Source organism: Chrysoperla carnea, chromosome 2 (genome assembly GCF_905475395.1).
Source record: "Chrysoperla carnea chromosome 2, inChrCarn1.1, whole genome shotgun sequence".
Lineage (NCBI taxonomy): Eukaryota > Metazoa > Arthropoda > Insecta > Neuroptera > Chrysopidae > Chrysoperla > Chrysoperla carnea.
The window spans coordinates 15170947-15193884 of NC_058338.1; the positions used below are offsets into that span (position 1 = coordinate 15170947).

Consider the following 22938-nt stretch of genomic DNA (forward strand, 5'->3'; position numbering starts at 1 on the left):
TTAATGAGAAATTATCAAACATTTCCGTTGGCAGGATTGGGGGCTGGTTAGTTACTGGGAATTATATTATTTTTGTTATGGATTGATGTATTGTAAATCACAAAGTTGTTATGAAATAGAAGTTCGACCACAATTATATTTTTGACATTTCTGTAGATTAAAATTTTATTTACTTAGTTAATGCTAACAAATGTTTTAGAGAAAATTACAAGCCGTGAAATATGTGAATTAGTCGGATGGATATGCATAGAGAAACATACATAGAGATAATACGAATTAGAGGTACTTGTTTATATAATAAAATACTAGCTGACCCAGCCACGCGTTGTTGTGACTTAGTTGTAATACAATCAACTGAGGTATTTCCATGCACTTGGTCATATTTGGTTTATTTTTATAAAAATTTTACAAAAATATATCTCGAACAAAACGAATAAACATGAAAATTTTGCACGAACGTGACTTAAATAGAACGAATATAAAAGTTTTACAACTGATTTCTTATCGTGATAACAACAAAATAAGCTGAAAAGTTCTATAAACACTAAAATCATGAACAAAATCAAATCTCACTACTCTAGTTGCTGAGGTCAAATCCATTGTGGTGGCGATTCAGCAATGATAATGCTAAGTTTTCTTTTTCGACCCTGACCACGCGGTGGCCCAACAAAGTTTTCGCAGGCGTCGATTTGACTGTCCCTACCATGACTACGAACCCAACGAAAAAAAACCTTAAAAACCTTAAATACGCAAAAGAAATTGACCCTAACTTATCGAGATATAGAAAATTTCATCAAAATCGATTGAGTGGTTTCGTAGTTTAACGTAAACGAACATCGTAATACGAGATTTTTTATATATTAAGATTACCATTTCATATTTTCAGTTTATATAATTAAATATCAGATAGTCCGTTCATTTAAAAACCAAAGTTGTGGTGGGTGTGATAAGTTGTTGCTAGACCATTTCTAACTTATTAATAAATTATTGTGTCTTATATTAACAGTTATAAAACATATATTTTTCTTTTAGAAAATAGCAAAGGTTAGGTTATCATAAATTTTCTTGTTTCGATTGTAGGGGATGAAAAAAATTACTTCCTTCTAGAAAGATTTATTTACATAAAATATGAACGTTGCATATATTCTTGTGACAAGCATTATATCTTTATGTAATAGTCTATGTTAATGGTTAGTATAAATTTATTTGATATTAAATCACTGCTTATTTAATTTAAAAAATAATATTCCAATAAATTTTTAACGGGTCCTTTCGTCGCTAATGTTAATTTAAAAATGTTAGATTATAAGGTAAAATAATTTTTGTGCAATAGTTTGAATTTTATCTATTGTATAGTGAAGTTTCGATCATACTTTACCGTGTAAATTTTTGTGAAAAAATTTTTCAGAAATGTTAACATTTGTTGACAGTCTTACGAGAGAGTAAGACCCTTTTAAGTTTTCTTGGATTATGCTACCAGTTATCGATTAGATGGAGTGAAAAAACTGAAAATTAGTTGTTCGATATATTCAGGTTTCTGTTTTTGAACTTAAATATAAAATTTACCGTTAAATTTATTGAGAAATAAATAATAAACTGAAAAAAAAAATACCGTGTTCGTACCGATTTAACCGTACATACACTGAATAAAAATAAAATAAGATAATGAATAATATATTTTACAGCATCAAACCATTTTTTTAAAAATAAACAAAATTTATAATATAAAAAAAAACTTTTCAAAACATCAAATTTTTCTATGTTATTATACTTATACCAGGTTGGCGAAAAATGCTGAATATGAACATCATTATTAAAAAATTTTTGCTTATTTTATATTGGTAAAAAGTATATATCATGTAAAACTACTTTTCTTGTATATCCAGTGTCCTTAGGGGAGTGTCAATAACCTAAGCCAAACTACGTCTATTACGTCTTCCAAAAAAACAAAATAATGTCCCGTTTTTTTGTCTTTTTTCAATTTCTGAGGAAATTCGCATAGCTAACGGAGCTCTTGCGGTACGAATATTTTATACTTTACGAGTGCTATATTCTTACAATGCCGGATGTGCAGTGCATCGTAGTCATGTCCACATTCCTACCAAGGAGGGCGGATCATTTTAAAGGCTACGGCAGGCTATATGGATGGAAGGAGGAGTTCCAAAGTGGCTGAAATTGAGATAATTTATGGACGCTCCCTAGCTTCTTTGTGTGATACCACGGACAATTATTAGCAAATTTTATGAAAGAATTTCGCATAAAGCTCTTTTAAATGTCCATCGATCGTACCTACTGGCAGATTTAGGTAAAGGATTTAATGCGTATTTTATTAAGTCGAGTTTTTGATTTAACAATTTCTAACTATCTGTTAATTTTCAACGAGCTTTTCTATAAAAAAGTGTATAATAAACTCGAAACAATTTTATACATTTTCGATATATACCTAATAAAAATTCGATAATGTATTTTTGTGGTAGTTTTCTTTTTTTTATTATCAAATTTCGAACATCTGCGTTACTTGCAGAAAATTTATTTAATGTCAGATATCAAAAGGGAACATTTAGTATGTATTGATTAAAATATTATCTGATCTGACTGTAAGAAGTACTCTTTCCAGGGTCGGATTGACGAAAATAAACCAATTAAATTAATGAATCACTATCGATTATAAATTGTTCACACTGCCGCTGCCTGGATTCGAACCCGCAACTTAAGTCTAAATGGACAAACAGACAAAGGCAAACGCCTTAGACCGCTCGGCCATTTAGGCTCAAATTATCATATTATGAATCAGTACAAAGCCATTCATATAAGAATCCATTGAAATGAGCCTATTGTATCCTCTCCACTTGAATCTGCCTGCCATTGATTAACAAATATACCAGGAACTTTTTATTTTTCACTACAGAAATTAATACTATAGAAATTAAATATGAAATTGAATACTACAGAAATTGGATACGAGGAATTCGATTTCTAGGTAGGCATTGATTAATTAACATAGAATACTAACTTTTTTTACATCTATATATTGTATACATTGTAAAGGTATGCATCAACAAAGTTGATAAATTTTTAACTTTTTATATTGTATTGACGCTCCCTTTTAGGTCGTAACAGAAAGAAGTTAAAAAGATTTTAAATTTTTGAGAAATTCAAAATAATTCGAATTGATTATTTTAAAAAATTGCTACTTTGTAGCTTTTACACTAAAATGGTCATAATGTAGAATTATAATTAGTAAAATCGGTACATTTTTTCGTTTTTTATTCACAGTAATCATTTATTTTGTTTTAGAGACGTTAAAAATGATTAATTTATTTGCTAAATTAAATTGGTCTCGATAATTTAAATTAATCCGCCTTGTTCTCTTATTAGAGACAATATGAGCGAAAAAGTGGGCTTAATGGGGGGTTAAGTCACGCGCCCTAACCAGTATTTTGAAAAAAATTTCGGGTTCGGAGCGGATTTCGGGTCATTCAAACGGAAGGATAAAATGCCCTATTTATCAGCAGTAAATACCAGCATTACAATCAACGAGTCACAAGTTGCATTCAATCCATTGTTGTTTTACCAAAGAATGTGCGTAGCGAAAAATTCCGGGACTGACATGAAACGTTTTCTGGCATACGACCTCGCTCCGTTCTCATTGTCTTTGTTCACCGAAGAAGGAAAGCGAAAAGGAACAAAGTCACTATTATACAGTGCCTTCGAACTTTTGACAGAAAATTTACAACCTGCGAGCCACATGCCAAATTTTCAAACACGTACGCTCGCTTAGAAAGACTCGGGAAAACTGAAAAAATAAAAAAACGAATTTGAAGTTTATTCGATCGATATCTCAATAACGATGGACGATTGGTCAAAAATGTAAAGGACTATAATTGTAGATCGCGAGTAAAACAACAAAAAAGTATTGCATAAAAATTTTCGTATTTCAACGGAGAACCGAATTATTATTCGTCGGCAATTCGAAGTTAAGTTTTTCTAGGCCTCCTCCACGTAATATAAAAAATTGAGCTTGATTAGTTCATATGCTTATCTACTCCATTTTTTCCGACGTAATGATTGGATTAAGACGGTGTTTCAAGATTTTCGTACATAATTATTAAGTACTTACAAGGTCATTGTTGATACACACCTTAACATATTCACTAAGCAACGAGCTTTGCGAAAAATATATAAATAGAAATACAAAATAACTTTTGTTGTTTGTGATGTTGTACTGTTTTATAATGTTTTTTGTTTTTATAAACTTGTTTCGTCTTTGATCCGTTTTTTAGGGTTGGTATACAAACATCAACATTTTATTATGTAAAACATATTTTGTTTAGCCTTTATTCCCATTTTTTCAAAAAAATATGGTATAATAGAAGTAACTTTCTGAAGAAATTTATTGTTTTTATCTTCAAAATCTTAAAATCAATTTACCATTGGTAATTTGTTTTCTTCAAAGCTAATATTTTTGATGGCTCTTAAGATATTTAAGGTTTCAGATTTGACTACAAAATTTCTCACTTAATAATAAATTTTAGTACTTACGTTTGGTTCGGTGATAAACATTTCACCTTCGATGAATACTAAATTTTGAGACATTGCCACACCTTGTAAAAATAACGCATCTTTTAATAAAGCCATAAATGCACGCATACTGAACGATATAAATAAATGCAAATGAAGACGATTTCGTGCACAGCGTAATTTTCTGAAACAAAAACGAAACTTTGTTAATATCGAAATTTCACTTTACTGTTAATAAATTTTCCTTCTTTAAAAGTATATCTGATTGTCAATCAAAATTCTCAGTTGGTTTGATTATTAACTTTGTTTCAATTTCGGAAGGTTTCTCAATCAATACATGGAGCTAACTTTATATGTCAAAAGTTTTAGAGAAATTAAGTAATTTAAAAAGAAAATGAAGAAGTGGGTAAAGTTAGAGAATATTAATTTTCTAGGTACGTGTATATTATAAGAAACGAGGATATAAATAAAACAAATACATCAAGGAAAACGAAAAACAAAATTTTATTGTTTTTGACAGTTATTTTGTACAAAAACATTATCCGAACGAAAACTTAGTTCATTTCTTGATAAGAGGGAATTATCCCTAAATTATTTTATAGATTTGTTTTTTATTTTTATTTGATTTATTTCAAGTCATTTTAAAGTTTTATAACTATAGGATCATTATTGTGCTTGGCTTCTAAAATCGAAATCGTCCAACGAAGCGGGTTGGTAACTGCTATCTTTATATATTATAGCCTATTTGTATTCTTAAGTGTGAGCTATATTATTGTAAAGTTTCATTTAAATCCACTCAGTAGTTTTTGAAATTTTAAGTTAAGCAAAGCAGGCAAGTGACTGCTAACGCATGATGTTACATAGCCTTAAGCTATCCTCGGTAAATGGCCTATCTAACACATTAGAGGTTTTCAATTCGAACCAGTAGTCCTTGAGATTATCGCGTTCATCCAAACAAACAAACTCTTCAGCTTTATAATATTAGTAACGATTTTAAATACTTTGGTGCATTATTTTTATATTAAAGGTGTTTTTCTAAAGGATTTGACTAAACTTTTGACTTATATCTATAGTCTTCGCCCAAGAAAAAATTTTATTGGCTACACACTGTATTTTTTAAACTGTGGGGTCATATATTTATCGTATCGAAAACATAAATTTTACTTTACCTTCTGAAAAGAAAATTTTTTATATTAAAAAAAGCTTTGTTAAAGCCCTAAAGCTGTTTAATAAAAGAAATTTGTAAGAGAAAAATTTATTATCCGTTGATAATGCTTTTTTTTTCTGGTACATCAAACAATATGTATTAGAAAGAATTGTAAGGATTTTTTAAATAATTTTTCATGTTCAGAATCGAAAAACAATAAGACTCGATTATCGTTATTGTCTACTGTAATAGACATGTGTCATTTATGAATTCTTGACTTTCCTTAGTGTCACATTCAAACTGATGCTTTGAATGAATACATACTAATCAGGGACGGGATTGTGGGTTACTTTCATCGCGAGTAGGTAAGGTTGAATGCAGCAAATAGATTTAAAAAAATAAATGGTTGCAACAGAAAAAGTTTTGATACATATTTTTATGTGAATTGAATTTGAAATCAATGTTTTCATGATATGTAAGAGCATAATTTATAAAATTTAACATACAAGTTGTTCGAATGCGATTAAGACTCCAACTGACGTGACGTGTTAAGACAATTTTCAATAATATAAAATGTATAATGTTCGGTATAATAAAATGTATATTTTTCAATATTTTTACATAAAAATGATTGCATTTATATATGCTGCAACATACAAAGTGTTAACGAAAAGTTTATACGGCGAATGGTGCCACAAATGTGATACAACTACCACCCGGAGTTGATTGGTGAAGTTGACACAAACGCAGGGTACGAGTTCTTTGTATGAAAGTAATACCTATACTGTCTAACAAATTTCAAATATTGTTGTTTTGAATTATATTAATATTATAATAAAATACTGATGTGATTGTCACAACTACATGCGCAGGTAAAAAAAATAAGAGGTTAATACCTGCTAAAAGGTTTATTTAAAACAAAATTAGATTTCTTCAAGTCGGGTTTGAATCAGCGACATATGAGCTAATTCAAATTACTAATGATTTTAGTGTCCTTAGTCTACAGCTTAACCAACTGCACTATATCGATGCTTGTTGTATTTGCCAAAAAATAGTAAATGTTATAAAAATGATAAATATGTTTATTTCAAACTCTCTGTTAACTGGTAACAACAATCTTCATGAAGTTGGCTCCATCACATACGGACTAGACATAATAGATATGAGATCATAATAACCAAATACTCTATTTAAAGCAAACGCAAAGAAATTTTCTTTTAATTCATTTACACGATTATATATTCCAACTAAGCACTATTTTATTTTCCATCAATAAAATGCATGAATTTAAGCTAAAATTTTTCATATAAGTAATGATTTTGTTTATTTAACTTCAGTGATTTTATATCAATGAATACATTTTTTAAATTCAATCGCATTCTATTGTAAATACAAATATTTAGCTTTACTTGTTCCAATCGTTAGGCAATTGTATGAAAGTATTTCTACTTTATTTCAATAAGAAACGACCAACTTCAGAATGAGGTTGTAATTATTCAAAATTTTTAGTGTACGGATGAGTTAAAATGGTTAATTTTGATTTGCACAGTATCTGGTTGACTGTTTAACAGCTTTTCCACGAGATATTCTGTATATTTTGATTTTTCAATAAAAATAAGGTTTAAAAATTTATCTACTACAATATGCTTCACGTATAGAGAGATGGTTACATTAAATTTAAATTTTACCTACAAAAAACATCATAGGTATATAGTGTGCAATTTGATTGGTACCATATGAAATACTGTTTTATTATTGGCTTCATGAAAAGAATCATTCTTGATAGAAAGTTCTGCATGGCCTAAAACGCAAAGAAGAGTTAGTAAAAATAAGAAAATCTGGCAGATGAATAGTATTGAATAAATATCTGATTGTAGTTTTCAATTATAATCAACTTTTTTCAATAGATATTGTAAAAAATAAAAACACTTTATTTACTCTTGGGAAAAATTTACATTCGACAACCTCGTACACAAAAAATTTTATATTAATCATATTTCATATTTCTGTTTTTCATGAAAACAAATTATTAAAGAATTTTTCATATGCTGCCAATTCAATTTGCACCCTGTACAAAACTCGAGTCCACTAAGGTGTTCATTTAAAAATATAATATTGAATAATATAAGATTTTACAATTTTGAACCTTCGCCGTCAATAAATTGGTATATTTTTCTTCAAAACGGAAATGGTGTTAATACTAATCTGTTCCTCATGTTCATACGATCGAATACGTATTAACATATCAAGTGTATGATTGGAATAGGATTCTTCGATGCAAGAATTATTGTGTATGTAATATTTGTCCAGCCAAGAAAATTGTACTGTATTTGGTATAAGGAATATGTGTATCTGGGTACACTGAACCGTTTCTGGACCTTATACCAAATGCATTTCATTGTAGAAAATTTTGCACACGTACGTTTGTTTGTTGGCAAATCTGTTGAATTTCTCAAAATGATACTTTCCTTATTTATTTTAAAATAAATAAGGTTATTATCAGGATTCCAGAAAATAATATAAACGAAAGTTGGAAATAGGAGTGATGCCTCAAAATATGTTGGCAATATGCCTGCAAATGGCCAAGTAAGATTAAGGGTCTGAAAAGCAGACTGAAATGCTTTAAAACGGATTTTTTTCAATAAGTGATTCTTGCTGGTCACTTGCAAAGATTATATACGAAAATGGAACTTTTTCAAACCCACTCTAAAATATTTCCTGGGTTATTCTGAGCTCTCACGGCCACAAAAATTTTTAGAGAGTAATTTTCGAGCTTCGGGCTCTCAAAGCGACACATATATTATATTTATAGTATAACCTGGCAACCTGAAAGGTTGTGTGAATGCAGTCTTGTTTTGGATGTCATCGTTTAGAGTTCGGCCAGGGAAACCGCATTGAATTCTCATCCGTGCAAAGAGGGCTTAATCAATCAACCGCTCGTTAAAATGCTGTCTTCAAAACTCGAACTTGCAACCCACTCGACTGAATCAGCAACTACTTTTATTTATAGATGTATATAATTTGAACACGTAACATTCCCAATTTGCCTGACCGTATTCTCGAATTGATATGAAAGAAGATATGTAGAATATGCAATCAATAGAATATGTGAAATTGTGAAGTCAATAATTTATATATGTATCTATAGAAGTGTTATGGCTCTTAACACAATTTTATGAAAATATCTGCAAATAGGTATGTACAACTGGAATACATTATTTACGATAAATTTTCACCTAACCAAGCTAACGTATTGTGGAAATAATAATATATAAAGTGGTAAATTGGAAATTGTTTAACTATAAACCAGTCAAAATGGATAAATGCAATCAAACTTTCTATATTCTACAAAGCAATACAAGTTTAAAAAGATAAAACGTTTACTGGCATAAATATTTGGGTGGAATGAGATCTTTCTGGAAGTATTTCTATAATAAGAGTATATACGTACTTTGTACGTATGTTACGTAGGTACTAGGAAAATTCTTGCATTTTAGTGCAACATTTGCACTCTTTACAAAAAATATATGGTGGGGACAACTGAATCGATCGTATTGATTGATCCCTGCGGGCAAAATTTCGTTATCCCATACTTTTTATACCATGTAAATATGAAATATATCATAGTAAATTAAGTTTAGTCCCAAGTTTGTAACGCCCAAAAATATTGATGCTACGAACAAAATTTTGGTATAGTTGTTCATAAAATCACCTAATTAGTCCATTTCGGGCGGGCAGTTCGTGTGTTTGTCAGCACGATAGCTCAAAAACTAAAAAAGATATCAAGCTAAAATTTTTATAGCATGCTCAGGACATAAAAAGTGAGGTCGAATTCGTAAATGAGCAACATAGTTCAATTGGGTCTTGGGTCTCTAAGACCCATCTTGCAAACCGTTAGAAATAAAACAAAAGTTTAAATGTAAGAAATGTTCCTTATCAAAAAATAAACAACATTTGTTTGAAACATTTTTTCGAAAACATCACTGTTTACCCATGAGGGGGCAAATTAGGTTCGAATAGTGTATAGTATGTATGTATTATAACAGAATATCTGTTATGTGTGTGTGACAAGTATGTATGGCTAGTAATCAACACTGTCTATACATGATATTTCAACAATTAACTCAGTCAATAGCTTGTTTTTTATTAAGTTCTCTGATATAACAGCAAATTGTATATCTATCAATATAAAATATCTTCTTTTAATTATTACAATAATATATTTATTGAAAGGACAAATATTTATTGAAGTTTAAAATATAAATATTTAAACAAAACAATAAAATCTCTTGTACTCTTTGAATTGCTTATCTTCTATTTTCTTTTGTCGTTCGGCGTTTATCTGAAAATTATAATTTATTTGATATTAAATTATGGAATTGATGTATTATTTGTTTTAATTTCATCGGTAAACCACACTTTATTCTCGAATGATTGTATTTCATATTTATTTTATTATCTCTGTATATTAGAAATATGAAAGTAAGGATGTTTGTTTGTTTGTTTGTTTGTTAGTTTGTTACAGTTTTTTGATTTGAATGAATCTGAACAACAATACAGCTCATACATCAGAATAACACATGAGCTATAATTTATAAAGATACACTAAAAAAAAGGAGGATAACATACTTGGTTTATCAAAATTGGATAAAATTTGGATGTGATAGAGCAAAATTAATTTTTTTGGATTCTGATTATGTCATAAAGTTAAAAAATTCCTTTTTTTTGTTAACACAGGCAAATTTGATTCGATCTTGTAGAAATTTTTTTTGGAACCCACTAATTTTTGATCATTCTTTTCAGCTATGATGTCAGTTTTTCGCTAGCTATCACTCATGTGCTAAATTCCGAAACCACAATTTCAAATTCTTGAAACCTATTAGAGCTTGGTTAATTTTGATTACAAATTTGAAAAGTATGACCCAAATTCAGTAGGATTAAATACTTGGTTTTTTACAATTTTATAAAATTTGGATGTGATAGAGCAAAATTAATTTTTTTGGTTTCTGATTGCTAGCTTTAAAGTAAATGAGAGAACTTGTTTATACGGAGGTACAATAGGTTTTTTATCGTGATTTATGAGACTATATATAGAAACGAAAAATACGATTTACGAAAATCCTTTCTGCGTTCTTATTACCCTAATAATTGTACCATAAAAATTCTATTTAGAAATTTGATAAATAAAAAGAAAGTGAAAGTTATTTTTCTATTTGGTATTGAGTTGATGGGTTGCTAATAGCTAAATTTAAGTTTTTTTCATGCCCATAAACACGTTTTCGTCATTTTCGTATGTTTATATATATATATATATATATATATATATATATATATATATATATATATATATATATATATTTTTTTTTTTTTAGTATCCGAGTATTAAATTATATTATTCAAGAAGGATATACAATTTGGTTGACGTTCATTTGAAATTCAATTTAAAGCTTTATCATTATTAGGTGTGAAGTGATGTTAGCTTTGAGCTTTACAAAAAAAGGAAACTCTTCACACAGGTGCTGTGTAAACTAAGCGATTTCTCTTTAAAGAATAATTTAATATTCACAACGCAAGCTTAAGGAATTTAAAACATGCCACAATATTTTAATATAGAGTAGCATAAACTAAGCGAATTCCTCACACATTAATGAATGTTTCAAAATTTGTGTCAAATTTGAAGAAATTTTTAGAAATATCATCAGTGGTAAACAGCCAATAGCTCATTTTTCTAGAAGAAATGGAAATTCACGAACAAATTGATCAATATATTTGACGGAGTTTTATTCTAGTTCTTTTTTTACAGTAGATGTACTTTTGTAATGCCCCCGGAGGAGATATGTGATTTTAGGGTGTTACGGAAGGAAATGGAGCTATGAACGCAATCACAGGTAAAAAATTAGATAATATTCCCTTCATGTTAATTATCTATTCCAAATGTAGACTATCATTTGTTACAACAGGGAATCTGACATAATTAGTACACTTAAAACTAAATTAATTGACTTTCGTCATATTTTACTAAACCACATCAAAGTTATGTCTTTCTAGTAAATGTGTATTTACTCATTTTCAATCAACTATTACTGATGTTTGAAGTAAGAGTTTACTCTGCCTAGAAAGAGTGAAAATACAATTCATCTTAGAATCTACAAAAGTCTTGAATTTCTTGGAATGAAATATTCTTACTTATTATTTGATGTACTTAAAGCTACGAAACCTTCCATTTTTCATATTCGCAAACACTTAACTACTTAGTTCCATTGATATTATTTACAAATAAAATTGACACTTGACCTAATGTAGTGAGTTATAATGGTATCAAATATATCTTATATTGCTACAACATATTATTGAAGTGTTTTTGTTATTTTCTCTGAATTTGTGTTGTTTACTCTGCAATTTTCTATCTGTTATTTTACGACTAACTAACTTTTTCGAACTTTTCGTAGAAAACTGGTTTTTACTGTTTGTAAATTTGTAATTAAATATAATAAATAAATACACTGTAAAGTAAATCGTAAAAAAAACCTTTGCTATTGTGGGTATGGTAGTTGACGGAAATATAAGTTACTCTTAGCTATACTTACATTTATTTATTGAAAACATTTATTATACCATGTATATGAAATATATATAGTATAATAAGTCTAGCCGCAAGTTTGTAACGCTTAAAAATATTGATGCTACGAACAAAATTTTGGTATAGGGGTTCATAAAATCACCTAATTAGTCTATTTCCGGTTGTCTGTCTATCGTCTGTTTGTCTGTCATCACGATAACACAAAAACGAAAAGAGATATCAAGCTGAAAATTTGAATATTTGATTTTTATAGCGTGCTTAGGACGTAAAAAGTGAGGTCGAGTTCGTAAATGAGCAACATAGGTCAATATCTTTAAAATCTTTGATTCTGTTTGAGTTTGTAATTGTATTTTGCTTTTTAAGGACTTTGTAATTGTTAAAATCTTGATTTTCCATAAGTGTGTCTATTTACCTACCCTTTCCCTTATATTCGAAATTGTGGAAGTACGAATTGTGGATGTCTTACATAATAAACATTTTGTTCAAGAAATCTTATGCATGCTTACGTTGGGGGGGGGGAGGAAAGGGCTAAAAAAGGGTTAAAATTAAATGTTTACGTAATTCATGAATGGTCCTTATCGTCAGACAATATAGTAATAATTTCGATTAGTACACTCGTTAAAAATCGTAAGGGTTTCCCTGCTATACTGATGCACCTAGACTAATTAAATTATTATATTATTTCATAAAGTTTTTGAAATGTCATATAAAAATTTTATTTAAATTTGTCGTACATGCATGCTAGCTACTCTCTGTTCATATAATTATATTTGTATGGGTCTACCTTAAACTTTTTTCACATGGCATGTAGAAGATACCTACATACATCGAGTATGTTAGCTTTTCCATTTCGATACATATTTATGTTAAAAGAAATATCATGTTATATAGATGATCAAATTAGGTTTATACGTTGTTTTTTTCAAATAAATGCAAAAAAAGTATGAGATATAATAAGGTAATATGATGAAAAACCAAAAAAGTACGATATATTAGGTTGTAGCGGGCTTAACGTAATCAAATTTGTGCACTGTTTACATAGTAACAATCAATTGTTATCGTAAAGTCTAGTAAAATCTAGAACTGTCACGTATGCTCTATTGCATATACTTTACTTGTATATGTTTTCTATGTAATAACTTTTTTGGATGTTTTTATCTATTTAATTTTTGTTATCTTGAACGTTTCAATTTTATTTTTTTTGATAACTATCTATTATTTAATTACGAATTGGTTAGGTTGAGTTTTTCGACTCTAGACATTCAAAATTGGGACACTATTACCGAAAACGTAGATATTATCGTAAATTATAAATAAAAGTTCAAGTTATAATTTTTTATGCATATATCTATATAAAAAAAGACGTATTCCTCAGTTTTGCTAGGTTTAAAATTTAAAAAATTGCTAAAATTAAAAAAAATTCATTTTGATATCTTACACCGTTTTGTTTTTATTCCAATTTAAATATGCATTACTCTTATCTGATCATCCTTTATAACTTAAAGATTGAAGATACCAATACAGAAATAGCTTTTTCATTTGGTTCACTTGAAAAAATATGCATTCGTTATATAAACTTATTTATATATTTTTTCATCATTATATTATACGTTTTTATTCTGACATCTTCAATTAGAAGTCAACATTCTACACGGGCGTGTGTTGGAAAAGTATGTCACACCCTGCATGCGTTTTATTTTAAGATTTTCCACTTCGTTATTAATATAAAGTTTATGAATGGGCATACAACTCTATTAATCGTTTATTCGGTTTTTATTGAAGACTAGCAAATACCCGCCTGGTTTGTTGGACAATTTCTGCTTTAAAAACAAAGACTACCGATTTCGCTTTACTCAAGACAAGACAAACTGGACTATGGAGAACCCAATATCATATTCAATAAGCCTTGATTTTGTAACACACTGTATAGATATGAGGCATAGCTATAAATATCGAAGGCATACTAGCAGCCTTTTAAATTACGCATTTGTAGAAATTAATTACTTTTGTGAAAATTATACAGATCAGGATTCAATTATTGAATTAATTAAATACAAAGCCAAATATTCCGGTAATTGATAATTTTTGTTTTAATTGAAATTAGTAAATTATAATATTATTCTCCGGGATTAATATTTATTCCACAGGACGTTATTGTATGAAAATAAAGGTTTCTGTTCTATTTAACCGACTTCAAATAAAAAGGAGGAGGTTATCAATTCAACTTTATTTTTTTTATGTGTGTTATCTCAGAACTTTCGATTGGGTGAACTGATTTTGATGATTCTTTATCTATTTGAAAGCTGGTGCTTCCCGTGTGGTTCCGTTTTGAATAGTTATTAGTTAGTGTATTTTAGATTCACTAAAAATCACAAAATAAAAAAAACTTTTAACAAAAAGAAAGCTGACTTCAAAAGAAAAACTTTTCCAAAACAAATTAATATGCACTAAAAATTAAAAAATAACTCCTTGGCTGACACCGACTCCAAAAATAACAATATTTTTAACTACATTATATTATCGTTATTTTTTTACTTTTTAGTGCATATTAATTTGTTTTGGAAAAGTTTTTCTTTTGAAGTAGGTTTTCTTTTTGTTAAAAGATTTTCTTTTTAAGTATGAAAAATTGTCTAATCTTCCAATGAATAGATAGACGAATGAAAAGGTAGAAAAATAGGGTGACACTGAGTATACGTAGAATTCAAAAGGTAGTACTTTTTATTTGTTAATTATTTTGGAAATTATTCGAATTTTGGAAAAATTTTGGATTAATGTTTTAGTAGATATTTCAATTACGAATAAAAAGTAATTCAATTTTTTCAAAAATCACAATTAGTACAAAAGTTACTACATGGCAAGCTCATGGCAAGTCACTTGTTCCCTATTACATCCACATTTTCGCTCACATACTCTTCAAATAGAGCTGTGTGATGACTCGTTTTATTGAAGAGCCCTCAAAATTTGAAATTAGACAGTCGAAATGTTAAAGGTTTGTATGGAAAAGAGTACATCAAACACGGACGGTTTGTTATCTCAGGCAATATATCGTCTATTTTTAAGTTGACCTGCATACGTTGATATCTTATTAGATGTAATAAATATATATAAATATATATTTTTTAATTACTAAGTACTTAGTTGTGGTTTTATATGACAGTGTTTAATTAATATATGTACTAATTAATTACAACTAATGAATCAGTATTTTATGAATTAATGATATACATAACTATTAATTTATTATTATTTAAAAGTGGATTTATAAGGTATTGGAACCATATAAGGTCCACATATTTCTAAAACTTCACAAAGATTTTAAATCAAATTTAAAAAAAAATTGTCTTGAGTAAAATAATTATTTATTCCTTGGTGTCTGTTTGTGTCTAGGTGGGGTTGCCTTTTTTCTGCCGCTTAAATGGAAGCAAAAGAAAATTTCCAGTCGAATTTGTTCAGTAACTCCAATCTCCAGGTTTCGGGCAGGTGGCAGGTCTATTGTTTAAGTATTCCCCTCCAGAGATTAACCTAACTTCTGACCTGTAACCGAAAGCAATACGTAAGCTATATCATTTCCCGTTATTCTATGGGCTTAAAAGCCCATGGTGATTAATGAAGCCGAGCTACATTAATTTATTTACCTAGATTAGTATCTTGTGCATTTCTATTTATCGAGTTTTTTTATTTCTATTCATCGATATCGATGATATCAACAATTTCTCGACAATACTGCTCTATTTTTTAGCCACAGTGGTGCTTGATATTCTGGATTCAATATCACTCTAAGATAATTATTTAAAAGCATACTGTAGTACCATCAACCATACTTTGAAATGTGATCATTTTCATATTGAAAATAATAAATGTATAATTTTAATTAAGTGAAATTGAATATCATACATATTATTTAAATGAAGTAACCAAAAACCCTTATCATATGAATTCTATAATAACCATTTTAGGTATCACATTTGACACATAAACCTGACATTTTCCTTTTTTAGTAGTATATTTAACTTTAGAAAATATTGAAATTTTCCATTTATTCAATACCTAAACGTTTTGGTATTAAAAGTCATAAAACATGCATTCACTTTGTTAAGTCACTGAGAACTAAAACCTAACGTTAAAATGGTGGCGAATTTGTGTATAGGCGTAGTTTCCTTTTTGCTCGTGATAGTTCTTACACATTCTAACGAAATATGAAATTAATTAGTGATTGAATACTTATTTTTTTAAATGTGTGCTATCGTAGGAACCGGGTCATTATTGGTTCGACTACTTAAAATATCTTTTTTGTTACATTTTTCTCAAAATTTTTTTCCATCCTGTGCCTCAATTTACGTATGCTTATGTAAAAATCTTAGTGACGAAATGCACTGGCTCTTGGTTTAATGTTGTTCGTCTATTGATTGTTTTGAACACAAAAATAGTTTTAAATAACTTTTTTTTTTGATTATTTACTTCATTCCTATGCTACCTTTGCAGAAATTTACTGACAATAGAGAGAAACCTTTTTTAAACGAATGACATGACATTTCCAATATTAAATAAATTTTATCTCAAACGAAGATACGATATTTTATATTCTATAATTTGGCTTGAATTTTATGGTAAATATAATCCTTTCACACATAATAGAGCACCATAAGACATAAAAATCGTAAAATCTCGGAATCCAGGACCAGTCAATGAGTTTTTATAAAAACTGCTCTACTGCGTTGTTAAAAGCTGGTATGAAAGGAGTTAAAAATAAAAATTAATGTGATTGATCCGTTGGGTGTTGGATCCGTTGAACCCGTCTTGTAAACCGTAAGAGATACAACAAAAGTTTAAATGTAAAAACTGTTCCTTGTAAAAAAATAAACTTTTGTTTGAAACATTCTTTTGTTACTAATTAGGGTAGAACATAAATTATTCCATAAGACTATCTAAGCTTATAGCTAATTAAAACTCTTAATTAAAAAAAAGATAGGTAATTTGAATTATATTATTGTATTAGATCCAAATTTACTGAAAAATACAATATTATCGTCATAATGGTTCTTAATACTTGTGTTCATCAGTCTCATTTTTGTTGTTTTATCATCAGGAGTATAGTCAGTTGTTAAAATACATTTTAATTCTGTCGGTAAAAGCTGCCAGTCATCGTTTTCTTTAGGGTATTTGAAAAATTGCTCCATTGTTGCTTGTCTACTTATTTTGTGACAGGATATGAATTTGTTTCTCCTTCTGGGTCGTTTTTATGATAGTTCTTAAATGTATGTGACATTCCACGTGATACATAACTCCCTGAGACACTAACAAATACTTCAACTTCTTTTATGAATATTACGACAATATTCATTTTTCTCATGACTTTAAAATGGTTTTCTTGAAATTACAGATAGTATACAGCTTGGACCTTCTTCTTTCTTTCAAGAAAAAATGGACACTTGTGTTCTGGCCTAATTAGTGCCCTCACGGATAAACTATGATGTTGACAGATAATTGTTTCAAACAAAATATGTTTATTTTTTCGCAAAGAACATTTTTTACATTTAAACTTTTGTTAGGGTTTACAAGAAAAGCTCTACGGATCCAAGACCCAAGATCGCACAAATTTTTTTCTTAACTTCTTAATGCCAGCTTTAAACAATGCAGTCGAACAGTATTTATAAAAACTCACTGACTAGCCCTTGATTCCGAGGTATAAATCTTACGTTACTCTGCTAATAAATGTTTAGTTAGTTGCAAAATGTCAGCTAGCTTTTGGAGTTTGACGAATCCATTCAAGCTCACGATTCAATTTTTTTTTCTATCATTGTCTTCTAAAATAAATATTTTTCATTTGAAACCATTCTCTTAAATTGCGAAAACTTTTCATGTAATCAAAAGTTCAACAAAAAAAAGAAAAGGAAATAAAAAACGTATCCTCAATTTATTTGTATAAATTAATTATGAAATAAATTGTTATTCTTAACACGTGTATGTATCTGTGATACTCTACGTTTTACTGTAAAACTCTTTTATATAAAGAACTTTTTTTCGTGTCAAGTTTACTACCAACTTAGTTGCATACAATTTTTTTTATATACAAAGTCACTTAGAACTTCCCCTAGACTCCTTATTATTATATTCTCTGTATATATAGATATGCGATTTGTGGTTTAATTAGTTTACGGTTGAAATGAAATTAGTTTATGGTTAGAATGAATGGTTTAAATACTTACTTAATAGATGAAAATATTATAATTGCAATAATTAATGTTGTTAATGAAACACTATAACCAGTTTGTGATACAGTTTTCACTAATGGAAACCATTTTCGAAATGCTGTTGAATTTTTCACACCATGATATGAATCAATTAAACATTGTGAATAATTTGTCCATGTTTGATTTAATTTTTCATCATAATACCAGGAACCATTTGGTAAACAATATTTCGTTGCTACATTCTGAAAATAAATTAAATGAAAAATTACAAAATATTTTATACAATAGTTGAATAGTTAACTATTCAGAGGATAATTTTTGGAACAATACGTGTAAATAATTTAATACTTCTTAACGCAACGTTTCACAATCGTTTATTCACAATCGTGTTGTTCCAAAAATTATCCTCTGAAAAGTTACTATTATTAATAATTCACGGAACTGAAATACTGACATAATTTATGTATGTTTTTGAATATATTGTGATTCGAAGGAGCTAATTTATTCTCTGAACATGAATGATATGTTATAATTTAAAATCTAGCTCACATCAAAAATTTGGTTAATACAAGATCGAATAGTATAGCCCCGAAAATGAAATATTAGGGATAGTATACACTGAAACTACTCAGAAAAGAAAATTTTCTTCAATTTAGTTTTTTTGTAAGCAATACGTACCGAACATGTCATAATAATAGGATAGAGGTAATGAACCGAAGGAGAAAGAACTATCACAGCATTTATCCCTGTGCAAACCTTATGGAAAACCATCGAATGTTTGATAATGTTCTCCAGTAAAATCTACAATTGGTGGGGATGATTTTAAGTACACGATCACACTTGAAGGACGTCCATCAAGGAAATTTGTGATTTTGTTACAAGGTTCATAAATGTTGTACCCTAATTTCCATTTTAATATTTTAAAAATTAATTTTGGTGGAAGCATTGGGAATATTCAATTTTGTGTTAAATAGATATGTTGAATGCATTTACATGCGCTTCCACCCATTTATTTTGAACTTCTTAATGTAGTAATTTTTAAAGTGTTTGACATTTAGACACATTTTATGTTTTCAAAATTACCACATCGCTTTTTTTATACCCTGTATATATTGAATATATATCAAGGTAAGGTATACTATACTATCAGTTTAGAACAAGCTAAGAACAGAAACTAGGGTGAAAAAAGCTTAGCATAGAATTGTTGTAGATGACAATGATCAGCCAATTGAAGAAAACGGAAAAGTTTTATGATTTGAAATTTTGGAAAACAGTAAGTGACTTACTAAATTTATTTGAACATAAATATAATAAATAATTATTAATATTTAACTTTTTTTTCAGAACACTCGAAACACTAAAGAGAAACAAATTATAACCTTTACATGGAAATTTCCATCATAACGCGCGAATCATGTATTACAAATTTGAACATCGGCATAAATAGGAAATATTTACATTATGTTGTGCTTTCCTCTCTCGAAAACATCATAAAATAGGATCGTGGGCTGTGTTGTGAATATCTTTTCTTTATCTTTCAACCGTCTTATGAATAATTAATTTGACATTTTAATGTTCTTGTTATTATGAGGTTTTTGATATTGTTTTGTTTAAAATAAACATCAAAAAAGCCACATAAGGTTTCTCTACACGAACATAAGAAAATGAATGGAAAATAATATATTTTGTCTTTGATGATCATTAGAAGTACGTACCTAATATACAAAAAATATTCGCCTAAAGATATTAAGAAAACATTTCGTCTATTGTATGATTTCCTTTAATAAATTTTTAATAAAGGTTATTGCTTAAAATTTTAAATATATAAGGTGCCATTTTTTAGATAATTTTTATAAGATATTCGATTATGGGATCTGGCTACCATTTTCTATCTTGTGATTTTGTGGACCACTTAGAATTTTTTGTGGAAAATGCATCAGCGGCGTTAGTACTTTTTATTGCAAAACTTTCCAATTACTTGGTACGTTTTTCGGATATAAAATAATCAAAATCAATCTCCAGGTGCCTGCAATATGTTCAACTTGACTAATAGAAAAAGAGATATTGTCATTTGATCGAGTTTCATATTAATTATACCTCAATAAACAATTATGATTCTGTTATCTTGGTTTTTTTTTGTGAATAAAAGTTTAATTACTCCATGTTTAAAATTTTTATTATACCACAAACGTTTGTCGATAAGCTTTAACTTAATAATATAACGCCCATAAAAAAATAGAGAATATAAGGCTACAGAGTTTCAAAATAATTAAAATTTTCATTTAATTGTATGTTAAAAATGTCTGTAAAATAATTAAAAACATTTTAATCTGTCGTATTAAATTAATCTTTAATTGGAATGTATAATGTATATACAGGGTAGGCCATTTTAATCTATACACCTAAATATCTCTTTTTCTACCTAACCAATATAACTTAAACAAATGTTGCAGAGTTTGGTGGGGGGACGTAAAGTTTTAAATGGTAAGGGATAGAGTAATAAGTTTATCCTCATAAAAACTATCAATTTTTGTTTAAAACATTTTTTTCGAAAAACGTTAGCTTTCGGAGAAAATGCGACTTAAAAATATGTCATCATTGCATTTAATCGAAAGTATCTAAATTGGCTATTAAAGAAACCAGAAGAACTAGAACCGATCTGATGTCCGAACATGATGTCCCCCATAATGAAATTTTTGTTGAAGTTATTTTTTGATTGGTTAACTACGAAACGAGATACTTAAATGTATAGATTAAAATTGCTCACCCTGTATAAAGAATTTTCTTGATGTTTGGAGTAAACAGTTTTATACGCACAATATGGGGTCGGGTGATTTATTTTAATGAAATAAGTTATATGGAAAATAATCTGGAAATGATTAGAAAAAAACTTTTCTCTTTTAATATATATGAAATTTCTTCAATTTTGTGATAATGTATTTGACACTATCAAAAAAAGATTTTTTAATATTTATCACACCCTTTTAATATTACATTTCTGATTAAATAAATATTTTTTTTAGTATTTTACAAAAAAACTGAATAAATAGCATGGAAAATTAAGTATTTATTTTTTCTATTAAACTAAAAATGTTAAGCAAAAAATTCGTTGATTTTTTAGTCACTTTTTGGGGAGTGTTAATGGTACATTTAGTGAAGAAAATTGCGGTTTTGTCCGTACGATTAAAATCATTGACAAAATAAATGGAACAATTTTGTAAGGGTCGAACGGATAGTCAAATAATCATAGAAATTTCATTTCATTATGAGGTTATATTTCAAGATAGCTGCCAATTTTGATAAACCAAGTATGTAATCCTAGTAAATTTGGGTCATACTTTTCAAATTTGTGATCAAAATTAACCTAGCTCTAATAGATTTCAAGAATATGGAGTCCTGGTCCCGGAATTAAGCACATAAGTGATAGCTAGGGAAAAATTTACAACACAGCTGAAAAGAATGGCCCAAAATTAGTGGGTTTCAAAAAAAATTCCAAAAAGATCGGATCAAATTTGCCTGTGTTATCAAAAAAATAAAATTTTTGAACTTTATGACGTCATCAAAATCCAAAAAATTTAATTTTGCTCTATCACATTCAAATTTTATCCAATTTTGATAAACCAAGTATGTAATCCTACTAAATTTGGGTCATACTTTTCAAATTTGTGATCAAAATGAACCTAGCTCTAATAGATTTCAAGAATGTGGAGTCCTGGTCGCGGAATTAAGCACATAAGTGATAGCTAGCGAAAAATTTACAACAGAGCTGAAAAGAATGGCCCAAAATTACTGGGTTTCAAAAAAAGTTCCAATAAGATCGGATCAAATTTGCCTGTGTTATCAAAAAAATCAAATTTTTGAACTTTATGACGTCATCAAAATCCAAAAAATTTAATTTTGCTCTATCACATTCAAATTTTATCCAATTTTGATAAACCAAGTATGTAATCCTACTAAATTTGGGTCATACTTTTCAAATTTGTGATCAAAATGAACCTAGCTCTAATAGATTTCAAGAATGTGGAGTCCTGGTCGCGGAATTAAGCACATAAGTGATAGTTAGCGAAAAATTTACAACAGAGCTGAAAAGAATGGCCCAAAATTAGTGGGTTTCAAAAAAAGTTCCAATAAGATCGGATCAAATTTGCCTGTGTTATCAAAAAAATAAAATTTTTGAACTTTATGACGTCATCAAAATCCAAAAAATTTAATTTTGCGCTATCACATTCAAATTTTATCCAATTTTGATAAACCAAGTATGTAATTCTACTAAATTTGGGTCACACTTTTCAAATTTGTGATCAATATTTACCTAGCTCGAATAGATTTCAAGAATGTGGAGGCCTGATTCCGGAATGAAGCACATTAGTGATAGGTATCAAAAAATTGACATCACAGCTAAAAAGAATGGCCCAAAATTAGTGTGTTTCAAAAAAATCTCCAATAAAATCAGATCAAATTTGGCTGTGTAACCAAAAAATTCGAATTGTTTAACTTTA

The 22938-nt window shown here is 28.6% G+C and overlaps 1 protein-coding gene across 1 annotated transcript in view; it reads right to left on the minus strand.

Moving 5' to 3' along the window:
• The window catches only part of LOC123291635 (parathyroid hormone 2 receptor-like), a 29032-nt gene extending 9903 nt beyond the window's left edge, over positions 1-19129 (minus strand). The window contains exons 1-3 of the mRNA XM_044871985.1: positions 19118-19129; positions 18455-18681; positions 4543-4705 (exon numbers count right to left, since the gene is read on the minus strand). Of these exons, the coding sequence (XP_044727920.1) occupies positions 4543-4705; positions 18455-18681; positions 19118-19129 (402 nt within the window). The remainder of the gene's footprint in view (positions 1-4542; positions 4706-18454; positions 18682-19117) is intronic.
• Between the last annotated feature and the right edge of the window lie 3809 nt (positions 19130-22938).